The sequence below is a fragment of the Schistocerca serialis genome, chromosome 6 (assembly GCF_023864345.2).
Source record: "Schistocerca serialis cubense isolate TAMUIC-IGC-003099 chromosome 6, iqSchSeri2.2, whole genome shotgun sequence".
Classification (NCBI taxonomy): domain Eukaryota; kingdom Metazoa; phylum Arthropoda; class Insecta; order Orthoptera; family Acrididae; genus Schistocerca; species Schistocerca serialis.
This window is the reverse complement of record NC_064643.1, coordinates 646,257,299-646,275,665: the sequence shown is the minus strand read 5'-3', so window position 1 is coordinate 646,275,665 and position 18,367 is coordinate 646,257,299. Positions and strand designations below refer to the sequence as shown.

The 18,367-nt window shown below is 40.7% G+C and overlaps 1 protein-coding gene across 1 annotated transcript in view; it reads right to left on the bottom strand.

Annotated features, from left to right (window-relative positions):
- Nucleotides 1-18,367, bottom strand: part of LOC126484625 (NFX1-type zinc finger-containing protein 1-like) — a 269,764-nt gene that overhangs the window by 212,298 nt on the left and 39,099 nt on the right. The window contains exons 2-3 of the mRNA XM_050108209.1: nt 12,670-16,246; nt 1,453-1,536 (exon numbers count right to left, since the gene is read on the bottom strand). Coding sequence (XP_049964166.1) covers nt 1,453-1,536; nt 12,670-16,210 — 3,625 coding nt within the window. The 5' untranslated portion in view covers nt 16,211-16,246. The remainder of the gene's footprint in view (nt 1-1,452; nt 1,537-12,669; nt 16,247-18,367) is intronic.

The following is an 18,367-nucleotide window of genomic DNA, read 5'->3' as shown; positions in this document are numbered from 1 at the left end:
CAACATGGCAAATTTCATTTCTTTCAACAAAATTTCGTACGAGATGTAACAGCTCAAATACACCAGAAATTCATGCTTGCTCTGCGCAGTATTGCGTACGAAGTCAAACAAATTACTATCTAGGCCAGTATTACTGTCACGAATATTAAACGTTAACAACGTTTGTTTGGGATGTGTGCAAACGTTCACATAAAATTTCATAAAACTGTGTGATGGTTGAGCAGGAAAATGCTCCAAAATTAGGCGATTTTATGTGGACTGACCCTATGGCATACACAATTTCACATTAGCATCTTTTTCTACACATGCCTCATCCCAAACTATGTCTTAACTTATTGTTAAAACACTTAACCCTGTTCTCATTATTAACCCTCACAGTTTTGTACTAACATGCCTCAGGGCTCTAAGGTGCTAAATTGTTTACTAATTGCGCATAATGATCAGACAGTCCATTAACAATTCAGTACACATTAATTTTTTCTGCCAGTGCACTGTTTATAAAAAACAAATTATCAATCAAGGTCCTGCTACCTTGCTGTGAGCAAGTTGGAAAATTTACTACTGAACCCAGACTGAAGCAACCAAATAATGATTCCATTTAATTTTTTGTATCACAATCTTTTAGGAATTCTAAATTGAAATCTCCACGAAGTACTAACAGTTTCTTCTTGCCCAACAAGTAACTAAATAAAGCATCTTTTCTTATAAACAGCTGAAAAATTGCCTAGTGGGGAACTGCTACAATTACAAGGGATGTATTGTTTAACTTTTACACATGTTGCAAATCCTTTTTTCTGGTTAACTCTACACGAAAATGTTCCTGGTATATAATACCCAATATTTAACTTATCTTTCCCCACGGTGCGTTCAGAAAAGAACACAAAAATCAACAATTTCTGAATTTTCCACTCATCTACAAATTCCAGACGCTCATCTGTCTTACTATTTCAAGTCCCTATGTCCTGATGAAACAAGCTAATTTCACTTTTCTTGAAACCAATACATTTTTCTTTCAAGACAATCTGAGTTACCTGAGTAACTCAAAAAATGTGCCCCGACTCCAGTGCTAATACACTGATTAATGACAAACAAAAAAGTATAAATACTTCACTATAATTTAAATTATATATATATAAAAAAACAAAGATGAGGTGACTTACCGAACAAAAGGGCTGGCAGGTCGATAGACACACAAACAAACACAAACACACACACAAAATTCAAGCTTTCGCAACAAACTGTTGCCTCATCAGGAAAGAGGGAAGGAGAGGGGAAGACGAAAGGAAGTGGGTTTTAAGGGAGAGGGTAAGGAGTCATTCCAATCCCGGGAGCGGAAAGACTTACCTTAGGGGGAAAAAAGGACAGGTATACACTCGCACACACGCACATATCCATCCACACATACAGACACAAGCAGACATATATATATATATATATATGTAATTGACATACCTATCATGATGAGATGCTGACAATGACTTGTAAGAAAAACTGCAATTTGTGATTCCAGTATTTCATTTGCTTCTTCTACAATAGCTGCGAACAAAGGTTAAGTAATAAATCATACCTCACAATGACTGCAACAGAAATTACACGTGTAATCTAAAAATCCAGACAAAACTACCATGACAAAACCATCTGCATCAATCAGTTGCTGTATTTTTACTCTAAAATGAGAATGAAGTTCAATAAATATGTTAATGAACTGCAAATTATTTGTTTCACATTTGCTAGTAACACGATTACAGTACAGGAGACACATCAAAAGTACAATGTAATTTCATAGTATACAGTCCTACGCTTTATGAGAAGTATCAGCATTTTAATAAGAATTTGCTCAATAAAGATGAACAATCAATTATATCCTGTACAAACTATCATTTTGTCCTACATAAAACTCCCCCTAATGGAATGTTTGTGGAATCTCTTGGCTTTTCATTAGTTTTACAAATTTTCAACCACCATTTATTGTGAGGGAGGGCATCTGGGCATTCAAAATTTTACAAACTTTGAGCATGGAGCACAAAATTGCAAGTAATACTAAAGTCTGATTCTGTCTGTATATGTGCAGATGGGTGTGTGTGTGTGTGTGTGTGTGTCTTTCTGATCCCGGGATTGGAATGACTCCTTACCCTCTCCCTTAAAACCCACATATTTTCGTCTTTCCCTCTCCTTCCCTCTTCCCGATGAAGCAACCGTGGGTTGTGAAAGCTTGAATTTTCTGTGTTTGTTTGTGTGTCTATCAACATACCAACACTTTCATTTGGTAAGTTACATCATCTTTGTTTCTAGATATATTTTTCCCACGTGGGGGCACGGTGTAACACTGTGCCAAGATGTGATGGCCGTGCACCAAGGCATGTTCAGCCACAGAGTGATCCTCATTACCAACAAACACTGTCTGCCTGTGTCCGTTCATGCGAATGGACAGTTTGTTGCTGGTAATTCCCACATAGAAGGCTTCACAGTGTAGGCATGTCAGTTGGTAAACCACGTCAGTGCTTTCACACGTGGCTCTGCCTTTGATTGTGTACACCTTTCAGGTTACAGGACTGGGGTAGGTGGTGGTGGGAGGGTGCATGGGACAGGTCTTACACCGGGGGGCAGTTACAAGGGCAGGAGCCAGAGGGTAGGGAAGGTGGTTTGGGGATTTCATAGGGATGAACCAAGAGGTTACGAAGGTTAGGTGGAAGGCGGAAAGACACTCTTAGTGGAGTGGGGAGGATTTCATGAAGGATGGATCTCACTTCAAGGCAGGACTTGAGGAAGTCGTATCCCTGCTGGAGAGCCACATACAGAGTCTGATCCAGTCCCGGAAAGTATCCTGTCACAAGTGGGGCACTTTTGGGGTTCTTCTGCGGGAGGTTCCGGGTTTGAGGGGATGAGAAAGTGGCTCTAGCTATTTGCTTCTGTACCAGGTCGGGAGGGTAGTTGCAGGATGCGAAAGCTGTTTTCAGGTTATTGGTGTAATGGTTCAGCGATTCAGGACTGGAGCAGATTCATATGCCACGGTTCAGGGATTCAGGACTGGAGCTGATTCATATGCCACGAAGACCTAAGCTTCCAGATTACGCTCCCATACTTTATTTACTCAGGCTTGTCTCACATTTGGCATTACCCCCAAAGGCCTCACACTTAAAGTTCCTATCTCTGGCTGTATCCCTTCTTTCCATCCGTCCCTATATCAGTTCCAAACTGAACAATCCATAGCCCTCACCCGCCTAATCCTTCACCTACAAATCAACTCAGCCAATGAACACACCCGTCAACTCCTATCTTTAATAAAAGTCTTCAGTCTTTCCTCTCCCACATCCACACCGGCTGTTCAGAGCATCCTCCTACAGGTCAACCGCAAATTAGAACAGCATGCCACCCTCCACCTCAAAAAACTATCCAATCTTCTGGTTTCCCACCTCCGGATAGGCAACTCACTTACCCTTCACAACCTTTCCAACAAACCTCAACCTCCTCTCATTGCACACAGGCCAAGTCTCTCCCATCTACTCAATCTCCTACTTCCAGCTCCACTCCCCCCAAAACCTCAAAATTCTAATCAACACAATCTGGAACCACAACACCCCAATTCAGTAGTTAACCTTTCCTCCAAACCTCTCTCCCAATCTGAAACCTCTATCCTATCCAAAGGCCTCACCTTCAGCCCTACTCCCAGATTCAACCAAACAGCCCTCGTCAAAGGTTTACTGTCCTACACTCTTACTCTCTGCTGGAAATATAACTTTGCCACGAAGAAAAATAATCCTAATCCTACTCCTAATGATCCAACTCCCCAAGACACTATTCAAATTGAAACCTGCCTGGAACAGTTCCGTCCTCTGTCACAGCGGGACCCACCTCCTCTTCCTCAAAATCACCCTCTCCAAACGTTCCAGAAATTTCTCACTTCCAGCCTTGCCTCTCAATGCTTCTTGAAAAACCTTAATCCTACTCCCAACATCACCACTGCTGAAGCCCAGGCTATCCGTGATCTGAAGGCTGACCGATCCATCGTCATTCTTCTGGCTGACAAGGGTTCCACGACTGTGGTACTTGATCGTCGGGAGTATGTGGCTGAGGGTCTGCGTCAGCTTTCAGACAACACTACAAACAATATTTGCCCAGGTAATCCCATTCCTGATGTCCAGATGGAGCTTCAAGGAATCCTCAGAACCTTAGGCCCCTACAAAACTTTTCACCTGACTCCATCAACCACCTGACCCCACCGACACCCCGCACCCCTACCTTCTACCTACTTCCTAAAATTCACAAACCCAAACATCCCGGGTGCCCCATTGTAGCTGGTTACCAGACCCCCACAGAACGTATCTCTGCCTACGTAGATCAACATCTTCAACCAATTACATGCCGTCTCCCATCCTTCATCAAAGACACCAACCACTTTCTCGAACGCCTGGAATCCTTACCCAATCTGTTAAACCCCCGGAAACCATCCTTGTAACCATTGATGCCACTTCCTTATACACAAATATTCCGCACGTCTAGGGCCTCGCTGCGATGGAGCACTTCCTTTCACGCCGATCACCTGCTACCCTACCTAAAACCTCATTCCTCATTACCTTAGCCAGCTTCATCCTAACCCACAACTTCTTCACTTTTGAAGGCCAGACATACCAACAATTAAAGGGAACAGATATGGGTACCAGGATGGCCCCCTCGCATGCCAACCTATTTATGGGTCTCTTAGAGGAAGCCTTCTTGGTTACCCAACCCTGCCAACACAAAGTTTGGTACAGATTTATTGACGACATCTTCATGATCTGGGCTCGCAGTAAAGAAATCCAGAATTTTCTCTCCAACCTCAACTCCTTTGGTTCCATCAGATTCACCTGGTCCTACTCCAAATCTCATGCCACTTTCCTCGTCGTTGACCCCCATCTGCCCTATGGCCAGCTTCACACATCCGTCCACATCAAACCCACTACCAAGCAACAGTACCTCCATTTTGACAGCTGCCACCCATTCCATATCAAACGGTCGCTTCCCTACAGCTTAGGTCTTCGTGCCAAACAAATCTGCTCCAGTCTTGAATCCCTGAACCATTACACCAATAACCTGAAAACAGCTTTCGCATCCTGCAACTATCCTCCCGACCTGGTACAGAAGCAAATAGCTAGAGCCACTTCCTCATCCCCTCAAACCCGGAACCTCCCACAGAAGAACCCCAAAAGTGCCCCACTTGTGACAGGATACTTTCCGGGACTGAACCCCAAAAGTGCCCCACTTGTGACAGGATACTTACCGGGACTGGATCAGACTCTGAATGTGGCTCTCCAGCAGGGATACGACTTCCTCAAATCCTGCCCTGAAATGAGATCCATCCTTCATGAAATCCTCCCCACTCCACCAAGAGTGTCTTTCCGCCTTCCAGCTAACCTTCGTAACCTCTTGGTTCATCCCTATGACATCCCCAAACCACCTTCCCTACCCTCTGGCTCCTACCCTTGTAACCGCCCCCGGTGTAAGACCTGTCCCATGCACCCTCCCACCACCACCACCTACTCCAGTCCTGTAACCCGAAAAATGTATACGATCAAATGCAGAGCCACGTGTGAAAGCATCCACATGATTTACCAACTGACATGCCTACACTGTGACGCCTTCTATGTGGGAATTACCAGCAACAAACTGTCCAGTCACATGAACGGACACAGGCAGACTGTGTTTGTTAGTAATGAGGATCACTCTCTGGCTGAACATGCCTTGGTGCATGGCCAACACATCTTGGCACAGTGTTACACCGTCCTGGTTATCTGGATACTTCCCACTGAAACCAACCTATCAGAACTCCGGAGATGGGAACTTGCCCTTCAATATATTCTTTCTTCCCGTTACCCACCAGGCCTCAACCTCCGCTAATTTCAAGTTGCTGCCGCTCGTACCTCACCTGTCATTCAACATCATCTTTGCCTCTGTACTTCCACCTCGACTGACATCTCTGGCCAACCTCTTTGCATTTACATGTGTCTACCTGTGTCTGCATATGTGCAGATGGATGTGTGTGTCTGTGCGAGTGTATACCTGTCCTTTTTGCCCCCTAAGGTAAGTCTTTCCGCTCCCGGGATTGGAATGACTCCTTACCCTCTCCCGTCAAACCCACATCCTTTCGTCTTTCCCTCTCCTTCCCTCTTCCCGATGAAGCAACCTTGGGTTGCGAAAGCTTGATATTTGTGTGTGTGTTTGTCTGCTTTTTATTGTCTCTATCAACATACCAACGCTTTCGTTTGTTAAGTTACAGCTTCAAGATGATGTAAGTTACCAAACGAAAGTGTTGGTATGTTGATAGACACACAAATAAACACAAACACACACACAAAATTCAAGCTTTCGCAACCCAAGGTTGCTTCATCAGGAAAGAGGGAAGGAGAGGGAAAGACGAAAGGATGTGGGTTTTAAGGGAGAGGGTAAGGAGTCATTCCAATCCTGGGAGCAGAAAGACTTACCTTAGGGAGAAAAAAGGACAGGTATACACTCGCACACACATTCACACACACACACACACACACACACACACACACTCACACACACACACACACACACACACACACCCATCCGCACATATACAGATACAGGCAGACATTTGTAAAGACAAAGAGTTTGGGCAGAGATGTCAGTCGAGGTGGAAGTACAGAGGCAAAGATGTTGTGGAATGACAGGTGAGGTATGAGCGACGGCAACTTGAAATTAGCGGAGGTTGAGGCCTGGTGGGTAACGGGAAGAGAGGATATACTCCGGAGATGGGAACTTGCCCTTCAGTATATCCTCTCTTCCCGTTACCCACCAGGCCTCAACCTCCGCTAATTTCAAGTTGCCGTCGCTCATACCTCACCTGTCATTCCACAACATCTTTGCCTCTGCACTTACGCCTCCACTGACATCTCTGCCCAAACTCTTTGCCTTTACAAATGTCTGCTTGTGTCTGTATATGTGCGGATGGATGTGTGTGCGCGCGCGCGCAAGGGTATACCTCTCCTTTTTTTCCCCGTAAGTCTTTCCGCTCCCGGGATTGGAATGACTCCTTACCCTCTCCCTTAAAACCCACATCCTTCCGTCTTTCCCTCTCCTTCCCTCTCTCCTGATGAAGCAACCGTGGGTTGCGAAAGCTTGAATTTTGTGTGTGTGTGTGTGTGTGTGTGTGTGTGTGTGTGTGTGTGTGTGTGTGTGTGTCTATCAACATGCCAACACTTTCGTTTGGTAATTGGTAAGTTACATCATCTTATATATCAACATGCCAACGCTTTCGTTTGGTAAGTTACATCATGAGGGCAAGTCAAATAAGGCACTCTTTATCTTCTGACACATTTATGTTAGAATAATGGAGATATTTTGATTACTGTATGAAAAAAATGCACACAACCAGTTGCATACAAACATAACCATCTGGCAACAATCTCTGCCCAGAACTTACTTTCATGAGATACAGATTATACACGAGTTGATAGCTACAATTAAAATAGAACATGACTCTCCTAAAATTTGGAACATCAGGTTCCTTCATTAGGGAGATAGAAGAAGTTGACTGCAGAGATTAGAGAGTGCATTTCCCTATACGATGTGACTGAAAATTCAATTGATACTCCTTCCGTAAACTGCACCTGCGGCATATGCAGGTTTCACAAAACCAGCTAATATATCGTATATAAGATGACTTCTAGTCTTCTTTTGTGTCTCAGTAGTATCGTATGTATCATATAAATGTCACTTTCAAAACCTAGATCCTACAAATCACATCAAAATTAAACCATCTTTTCATGTTGATTGTATCTGTGCTTTGCATAATTTCGACAGTATTACCCTCATAAAAAAACCTCAGAATTCACGAATGCCATATTTACATTTTGCAGTAAATCGCCATTTGCGAGTTACTGTTACTGTCATGTACATTGTAACTGTCATAAAGTGTTACATTTAGATTTCCCTTTCAACAGGAGATTACATTGTCTGCATTTATCATTAGTTTCCTCTATTGTAGAGTTTGTTGACGATCATAACTTCAGGGAGGGACAATGATCCAGGCACTTTAAGAGAATTTGCAAATTTTGTTACAGAATTTTCTCTTATCCTAACAGAAATATCTTTGTTGGATGTACATCACTTTAGTTTTTAGAGGAAATTGGTATTCTTTGTACCACAACAAACTCCAAAATTAAAAGCATTATACTTGGTTTGAAGTTATTTATTATTCTGTAACACATTACACCAGCCACAAAGCAGCACCACTGTGGATGTTATGCACAGAATGAGTTATTTGTTATCCCTCTGTGTGCTGACATGTGATCGGAAGCTGTAGTGTTTTGGAACGGCTGCTGATAAACATGCACAACAGATACCAAAGGTACTCCCAGCACTAACCTGTCCTGTTGAGCTTGTTTCCTCTACAGAATTTAATATTGTGAATATAATAGAGGGAAACATTCCACATGGGAAAAATATACAGAATTTAATACTGTTATTCACTTACTATGTGTGCTGTGTCAATGGTAGGTATAGTGGCTCTACAGAGAAATCGAGCTTTTACACTCATCACTTAACCATCAACTTCATGGTACTGTCCTCAAGTGAAACTGAAACCAAACTGTTGAGATATACTTCAACTGTCAGAAAGCTACTGTATACCATGTTAAGGGAAGGCTAATTCAAAAGAGTGAGTGTCTCTTAATCACTGTGAGTTCAAACGTAAGGTGGATAATGGGATCCTTCAGGGAATGACAGCAATGAAAGGGAAGAATTATGTAATGCCTTCAGTGCTTATGTCTGGAGACCTCATCCAACATCTTTAACAGGGTAGTCTGGCAGCTACTGGGTAACAGTGTGAAACCACACATATTGTCTGTCCTCTACGATGCAAGGTCATATTTCTCCTCTATGGTGCAAGATAATATTTCTATCATTCCATCAACTGTCAGAGATAACTGCGAACACCAACCTCCCTCACTGGGTTTTAACGGAACTCACAATCTGCAGCATTGTTCTCAGAATTGATTGAGGTCCCCTGGGTTGGAGTCCAGTGGAAGGTTTGAACTAGAGACTTCTAATGTTCTGTGACAAGCTAGGATCCTGCTATAGGGGCTGGGTACACCTACACATCAAATGATGCGACCCAGATTACTCTGATAGCTGACAGCGTGTGGAGTGCATTCAAGGGCTATTTAGATGGGCAACTTTTGATCGGATCAGCTGTAGAGACCAGGAACTATTAGTGTAAAATCTGAAGAAATGCCACCTTCCCCCTCCCTTTTTTTTACAGACAAAAGTATTAAAAACCAAGTGATCAACTACCATAGTACTTGCAACAACATGCCAGTGTTCGAAGTGTCCCTAAAAAGCAGTGAGCGCACATAATACTAAGTAAACTGAAATTTGTGGCAATCAGATTTTTGGGGTAAATCTGAACTTGTACTGAAATGATAGGCTAATGGGAAATGGAGGTGGTATATTTCTTACAGTTGACAAGAAAATTGAATCCACAGAGATAAAAATTGAAACAAAAGACATAAGTGGGTGCTTTGGTAGTGCTAGTGTTAGTGCAATCCATTTCTTTCATTGACCACCCTTTGCTAGTCTGTCACAGTACTATCTGTCAACAGAAATCTGTCTGTCTCCTCCTATGGACTCCTCACAGGTGCACCACAGCCTGTTGATTCTCATTTTATTGTCAGGTTGGAGCTTAATCTCTGCTGAAATTCTTGTTAGTTGTATCTTTCCAACTGCCTAACAAACTCACTCAGAATGAAGCAGACTAAAAGCTCGGTGGATGTGAAGTATCTTTCCATGTAAATAATATACCTGTAAAACCTAGTTTGCCAATTTCATCACAACTTTCTCTCCAATATTTAAAATATCATAGCCTTCCAGCATTTTGTCACCTTTTTCCCCATAAATACAAAGTTAAGCCTTCACCATCACTTGATGTTTTATCAAGTACAGATAGATTTCCAGCAAAGTCATTGTTAATTGGATAGATAAAAAAAATCTACTCACCAAATGGCAGCAGAACACACACATAAAAGAAGGTTATAATTTAGGCAAACTTCGGAGCCAGTGGCTCCTTCATCAGGCAGAAGGGTTGAAGAGGAAGGAAGATGGGTGAAGGAAAAGGACTGGAGAGGTCTAGGAAAAGAGGTAGATTTCGAGAAAGTCCCACAGTACTGCGGGTCAGGGGAGACTTACCATCCAGTCATGTAAGTCTCCCCTGACATGTGGTCATTATGTTAATTTCGAACACAGCACAAACAGCTGCTGTTTTGTATTGCTTCCAAAGTAAAAGTGTTTCTTTCTAACAGACTAAAGAAGCAGAAATTTATTTCAAAACTTGAAAAATGCACTGCTTAGATGCCACATCGAGTCACTTTTAACCTGCGAAAACAAGTTGTGCTTGCAGTTAATGCATCAGTAATTGGACTAGGGGTAGTTTTATCTCACAAGGTTGGAAAAACTGCATGCCCTACACATTTATGTCGGAGACGTTGAACAAGCCCCACAGTCAGCTGGAAAATGAAGCTTTAGCCATCATACAATATGTCACCAAATACCTGCATTGTAGAAATTTCTCTCTCTTCACTGATCATAAGCCACTGGCTGCTCTTCTCATCCAATAAAAGATGTGCCTGATCGTACTGCACAGAAGCTGCAATGATGATCATCACTTCGTTCCAACTAACAGTCTTTATCGCTCTAAAGCACAACAAGTAAACATGGACACGCTGTCTCACTTACTTATGGGAAGTGTTCTGGAATTTGATTTAACAGAGGCTTCTTGTCTTCAAACTAATCAATTTCATTCACAAGCGCTGTAAGTTTCTCCCATCGATTATCAATGGATTGCACTAGCACTACCAAAGCACCCACTTCTGTCTTTTGTTTCGAAGTTATGCCTCCAACAATTGTTTCAGACAATGGTCCGCAGTTTTCTTTGTTGGTGTTTCAGCAATTTTGTCTACAAAATGGAACTGAATATATACGTGCGATGCTGTCCTCTCCACAATTGAAAGGTGAAGCCAGGCGATTTGTTCACACTTTCAAGACTCAACGTCCAAATTTCATAGTTTATACTTGAGGGAAAACACGTTGCTTTTCGTTTCTGACCACCTATTGCACTATGCCCGCTCAGGATGCTTCCCGCAACGCACTGCTGCAACCCTTTTAACCCCTCAGTTTCCAATGATAACTTCGCCATGTACCAAACTAAATTCTGTTCTCATGATTTTTGTAATCCTGCCAAAGATTTTGCCATGTACCTGCCATTCACGTAAAGGGATCGGCAACCCCTCGAACACTGAAGCATCACAGGTTTGGATACAAACACGGTGTTGGCTCCCTAAACTGTGTCGACGACGGCAACAGACAGCAGGACAGGGGACACCAGAAGTCTTCCGTGAAAGGGACCTATTTCCTCCACCGTGTCACACGTGCAGAACTGGATCTGCATGAATGCCTCCACGCTTTGACTATATAGGGTGGTGCAATCCGAAAAGTCGGCAGTTCACTCCACCAGAGTTCTGGACCAATTCTTGCACAGGCTCTTAGCAGTCCATCAGTCATAACCCAGACAGAGTCAACCTCAGTGAGAGACCTACAATTTTCTGGCTATATCCAAAAGATGTACCTTTTGGCCGATTACACTTACAGTGAGAATACACTGATATAGCACAACACTTAATCTCAACTGCTAGCCAGGAATTGTATCTTATAACTGCTAGCAAGTAAACCAGTTTGTACGACGAACAGTTCACAAATTGAACTATCGCAGCACTACTGAAGGACTCGTGGCATTACCAAAGTTTTATATTTCTCATGCTTAACTTTTACATACTGTATTCAGGGTGTGTACGCAGGCAGGGACGGGGGGGGGGGGGGGGGGGGGGGGGGGGGGGGGGGGGGGGGGGGGGGATAAATTGGTATTTCCCAGTTAAAAATACACTTTCTCCCAGGTGAAAATATGTTTTCCCCAAGTGAAAGTACATTTTTTTTCCATTTTAAGTGACAATATATTTTTCCTCGGAACGGGTAAAATTTATCAATCCTTTGAATGGTAAAGGTTTCATACACCAGCATAGGACTCCCCGGCACTTTAGGAAACAAAACCCAGCAGAAAACAATGTGTTTTGGAAAGATCTTTAATGCGCAGCAACACGTACACTGCATATTTTCATATTACGCAGGTATAAATACAAATTCCACCAAATACAGCAAGGTAGCTTCCGAAGTTCCTCTGAAATCTATATACTGCGCTATGTGATACACTTCTGTCTACCAATCGTAGCTCATGTCATGTGATCTCTCTGGCCAATGGCAGCAGATATGGAGAGCACAGGATGTGTAATGTAGTCAGCCAATGGCAACATCACTAAAACAATTAAAAATTCCTGGAATTCTAAAAAATTTATGGTTTTTTCCCAGATGAAACAATTCCAACATTTTTCCTGGGACCTGTACACCCACTGTAATCAAATGTGCTAATATTTTACTCATTTTGCAGATGTTTGATGTGTTAAGCTACCTCATAAGCTACAGACACAACAAATTTAACTGTACAAAAATAACAGGACCTTCATTTTATTCACCGCTGTGTCAAGCAAATTACATATACTCATTTTTATCTAAAAGATAGAAAAGATAGGCGTCAACTGTTGGCCTCATCCATATGGCACTTACCTATTTTACATTCCAGTCTCTTCAGCAGAGGCTGAAACTGGGCAGCTGCAGCTGTAGTTATGCCAACAATGTCTGAATTCAAGAGTAGCTCATAATCTTCCACTGCTTTAAACTCCTCAAATTTCTTCGATTTCGAAATAACATCTGACGCTAATTGCTGTAATTCTTCCAACAGTCTACATTTCAGTGTTGAAACCCACTGCCTATACAGAGACCATCGAGCTGCTGAGTCTATGGCCCACAGATCTGACAAATTATGCAATGGGTCCAGTTTCTCATTCAACTTTTGATCTGCCAGCAGACTGTTCTGAAAATATTTCAACTTAACTGTAAGTCTTCTCAACTCTTCCTCATATTTCTGCACTGAATTGAACACACCTTCTTCACTTGATTTTTCCCTTATATTTCTTATGGTCTCTCTTAATACATCAATAGCTTCTTGTGAGGCCTTGAAATCCAAAGCAAAATTTATAAGCTCAATTGACTTTTTCAGATCCACTTCTAGGCCTAAGTCGTCATCAGTTTCATCAGGCAGTGTAATGTCACACGTTATGTTGTTGCTTCTGACACTGACAGTTTCTTCCAAGGAATCAATATAAGCTGGTGTTTCTGTCTCATTAGCTGAGGTAGTAGAGATCCCTTCTTCTAGCCATTTAAGGAATAATGAATTGTCTACTTGATTAATATTGTTTTTGAATGAGTTAACATGTACTTCTGACATACACGACTCAAGTGATGTGATGGACAAAATACCACAATTGCTATCTATAGCATTTATGTCACGCTCCAGTTTCTTAAATGAGGAAACAACAGCTGATAAACTATTTCTCAAGTGACAGAATACGTGATAGTTGGGACCACGTCTTTTAATCAATTTTTGTTTTTCTGCAAGGTTTAATTGGGTAACCTGTTCATTCATGGTTTTCCCTCCAATGCGAACTATATTTGGAGTAAACTTCAAGAAGCCTTCCATTAACTGATCAAGGGTACGATCTCGAAGACAAATAACCAGTATTGGTGCTTTCTTGGAGTTCCACGCTTGTCTGTTCTCAAGAAAGGTTTTCATTATTTTAAGACTTAAAAACTTTTTGCCGGTTCCAGGTGGTCCTTGAATGAGAACAAATTTCTCTGTCAGAGCTGTTCGAAATGCGCTGTATTGAGACTCATCTAGTTGAAGTTGAGATGCCTTTGGCCAAGATTCAATATCTGTGGCAACAACATCTTTTCCATCGATTTTCAGTAGTTTGGATCTCCCATTCTGTGCATCCCACAGATATTCTGGAGGCATTCTCTGGTTCACAACATCGATAATATACTGTGGCATTGGAAATTCATTTACTTGCATTTTCTGCAAGGCCTTAAGTGTATGGAAATAAGGCTTAAAGTTTAACTTCAATTCTATCATCACATAAGGAGAGCTATACATTTCATTATTTCTACTTTCTTCCATATCTAAACAGCAAACAACTACGTATCCTTTTTTTAACATGAAATCGTAATTACACATCACAGTTGCAAATAATACATTTTTAAAATTATTATTTGAGAAACAGAGAAGAGAATCACTCCGCAGCATTCCACAACTGGTCAGTTTAGCCTTTTCCATATAATTATCGGGGTCAAAGCTCACTATATGGCCTATTTTACCTCCTACCATTGTCCACCGTGTGAAGTACACTTTCCTGTACAGTCTCAAATTTCTAAATCTTGGAGTTTTGCCTTTCCAAGGTCTGTTAATGTTTTCACGTAGTGGCCTTATCAAATCTTCTTTCAGAAGCCTAAAATGGACATCTAAGTAATGCTCTGCATTTGTATATGCTCCCTGCATTAAGATGGCTCGAAGGAATGGTTCTCGATTGCTCGTAAGCTCACTTGTTGTTGGGAGAACACACAGTTCTCTGAAGTTAGTTGCAGAAAGTTCCTCAGCTAGGTTTATTTCTTTCTGCAGCCCTTTTCTCTCATTGTCTCCAGACAGTTTGATTTGGTTTTTCAAATCTACAAGGTTATTGAATATATCATCAGTGTAAGATGCTCCAAGATACTGAGCTGAAGTCTTAATGGCAGCATCAATTGTAGCCAACATCGCTAGCTCGCAACCAGTGTTTGGAATTAATTCCACTACAGTTGCATATAATTTTATTAAATTATAAATAAAAGTTCTTAGATGAAGTTTATCACTTTCATTTTGCTTTGGCGATAAACTAGACAGATATAATGACAGCTGCTCATGAAAGCCCAGTGAACAGGTCTCGGAAAGAACTGCAACTTTCTTGTCAGATAAATTAGTCTTGCATATGTTGGCAAGCAATTTCACTACCAACACCAACCAATCTGGTTTCAAGTTGTCTTTCAGCAGCTCATAAAATCCGGAGTGTTTATTTGCAAGAACTATAACTGCCTCTTCAGGATCTCCATCTACAAACTCAAGCAACCGATGATAACCAATGAAATATCTGGGTTCGGCACATTTCTGCCTCAAGTCACAATTTCCTACTTTGTTTTCATTGTAAAATCCCTTGTTCAAATAACTGCCACTTTGACCCTGTCTTGTGTCTCCCACTATTGTTCTTGAACTGTGGCTACCATGACTTGCTCGACTCTCTGCACTACTATAATTATTGTTCTGTGACTGACTGCTCTCAGTAAGCTCTGAACTGAGGGAACTAATACGTTGTTGCCATTCATGGTCAGAAATAACAGTCTTTGACACATCTGCACTTTGTTCTTTTACAAGGTCTTTTGACCGGATACCCTCATTCTGCTTGAGTATGTTGCCTGTCCCTGAAGAATGTGGCTGAATCACATTTATCTTGGTAGACTGTCCATTTTCTCCCACTAACTGTCCCCGAGATGAGCAGTTAAAATTTTCTTTTATAGATTTCTGGTAATCTTCCTTTTGTTTGTTGGCCATCACAACAGAAGGGATTACACGTGCCATTGGAACTTCTGAGTGAAGTTCACTGAAAGTAGGTGCTGAAGGTGCAAAGTTTGCCGTCAATGACTTCCCTGTAACATTCTGAACTTTGGGAACTTGACTGTTTTGTGTTGAGCTTTGTGCTCCCACAAATTTAGCTGCAGGAAAAGGACGGGATAAAGTTTCATTGAACCCATCAGACGGACCTTTTGCAAGATGCTGACTGCTCTTTACAGGGATGTCACTAACTACTTTAGTTGCAGCGTCTCTGTTAAATGATGACATCGGCTCTTGCTGGTTGTGGACATGATGCACTCTTGCTTCTTCTGCCAGTTCTGACTGCAGTCTCTGGTAAGGATGGTTTAAGTCTGGCTCAAAAGACTGAGTTTTACCAGCTACTGGTTTATTTAGTCCTGTTCCTGTTCTTGTATTAGATATTGTATCTGCAACACTACTCTGTGCACTGTAGACAGTATTTCCTGATGTTCTGTTTGAAACAACGTAATGAGTTGTGTGTGGAAAAGCTGATCCAAATTGCCTACTGTTATTTACTTGTGTGCTACTGGGGACACTATATTGTGCAGTATGTCCACTATTTGAGCTGGGTCTTGTGTTGTTATTTCCCATTCTTGCAAACTGGTGCCAGAATTCTTAGTCAAACACCTGAAAAAGAAGGGAAAAAAATAATGCAAAGTTTAAAATGACAAACAGGGATTTTAGAAAATCATGAAACTTATTTTATAACAGGCTGCAACTTGGTATAAAGAGCATAAAGGAATTGAGAATTTTCAAAAGAAACATGATAGAACATCTTGTCTCTGCAAGTTGGCATAACGTGAAAACACTTGGGCAATTTTATAGAACAAAAATAAATTAAAATTGGGAATGGTGTAAGACACTGCACTGCTTCAAGTAGAAACTAAATTCCTGAGAAAGGAATAAAATAAGACCAACTGCAGTGCTGAAAATACAGAAGGGAGTGGACTGACTAAGTGGAAAATTGTGTATTCTGATATTGTGCATTTAGTGAAAGTATGAGTTTAAACACAGCTTTTCAGTTTGTATAAATGTCTTAGTGCTGTACTGCAGTAAGACATACACATATAACATCTGCTCTTCTTACATCTGCAAAATTGTTATGTAAATTAATGCAGGCTATTAGTATTTATCATTATTACATATACCTTTTTTTTTCTCTTTTGATGTGCCTACATTGTCTGGTTACTGTTGATTATCTGTAATCAGTATTACTCACAAAATTTTGTTTTTCTGAATGAATGTTGAATTTGTAAGAAATTTTGTTTATTCTATATAAAACTTGAAATGTGATGATGTGTCTAATATCATTGTAAAATATTATCCCTAGACAAAAATAATTGAAACTAAAATTTTACAACACTGTAGTCAGGAAACTTGCGATCTGGTTGTTACGTCTTAAATGCAAATTGAGGCTGTAATTCATAGGGTTAATAATAATAATAATAATAATAATAATAATAATAAGAGATTTAATCATAATTAACTTTCCCTGCTGGCACTCATGATTCTCTTTTTATTTATATGTTGCATGGTATGTTTCAGGAAATAATTCCAATTTTCAAGTGTGTATTCTGCGTGCTATGGCATAGGCATATGCCACTGAAGTTTGAGTGCTCAAAACTAATAGGCATTTGACTGTGTGAATCACAGCATTCTTTTAAGTAAATTACAATATTATGGTGTCACTGGTAGCACTGCAAAATGGTTTCAGTCATACCATACTAATAGAAAACAAAGGTGTCATTACGTAACACTTCAGCAGTAGGCAATCAGACATCATCTGACTGGGAAAGAAATTACATGTGGTGTTCCCCCAGGTTCCATACTAGGTCCACTACTGTTTATTGTGTATATTAATGACCTGTCATCTATTACATTACCAGATGCCAAGTTTGTCTTATTTGCAGATGATAAAAACATTGCAATAAATAGTAAATCAAATATAAATTTAGAAAGGGCAGCTAATCAAATTTTTACTGACGTTAATAAGTGGTTCATGGTCAATTCACGGCCATTAACTTTGAAAAGACCCACTATATGCAGTTCAGAACTTCCAAGAGATTTCCTTCTGGCGCGTGTATAAAATATGATGACATGGAAACAGGAGAGGTTGAGAGTAAAAATTCTTGGGATCACAACTTGATAATAAATTCAGTTGGGAGCAACATACTAACGAACTGCTAAAGCGCCTAAACAAGTCTGTGTTTGCAATGCAAATGATGTCAGACATAGGAGATATAAGTATAAAAAAACTGGCATATTTTGCTTATTTTCACTCCATTATGTCATATGGTATCATATTTTGGGGTAACTCCACACAGAAAAAATTTTTAGAGTACAGAAGCGTATCGTAAGAGTAATGAGTAGTGTAAATCCAAGAACATCATGTTGAAACCTATTCAAAGAATTGGGCGTATTAACCACAGCTTCTCAGTATATTTATTCCTTTATGAAGTTTGTTGTAAATAATACATCTCTTTTTCTAACTAACTGTTTAGTACACAGTATCAATACTAGGAATAAGGACAATATACATAAAGATTTAAAATCACTTACTCTTGCCAAGAAATGAGTCCAATATTCAGCAATGCATATTTTCAGTAAGTTACCAGCAACCATTAAGAGTTTAGTATCAGACAAGGCACAATTTAAACATAATTTAAAAGAATTTTTGGTGGCCAATTCCTTCTACTCCATCCATGAGTTTCTCAACAAGTGCAGTAGACCATTTTAATGAAAATTGAT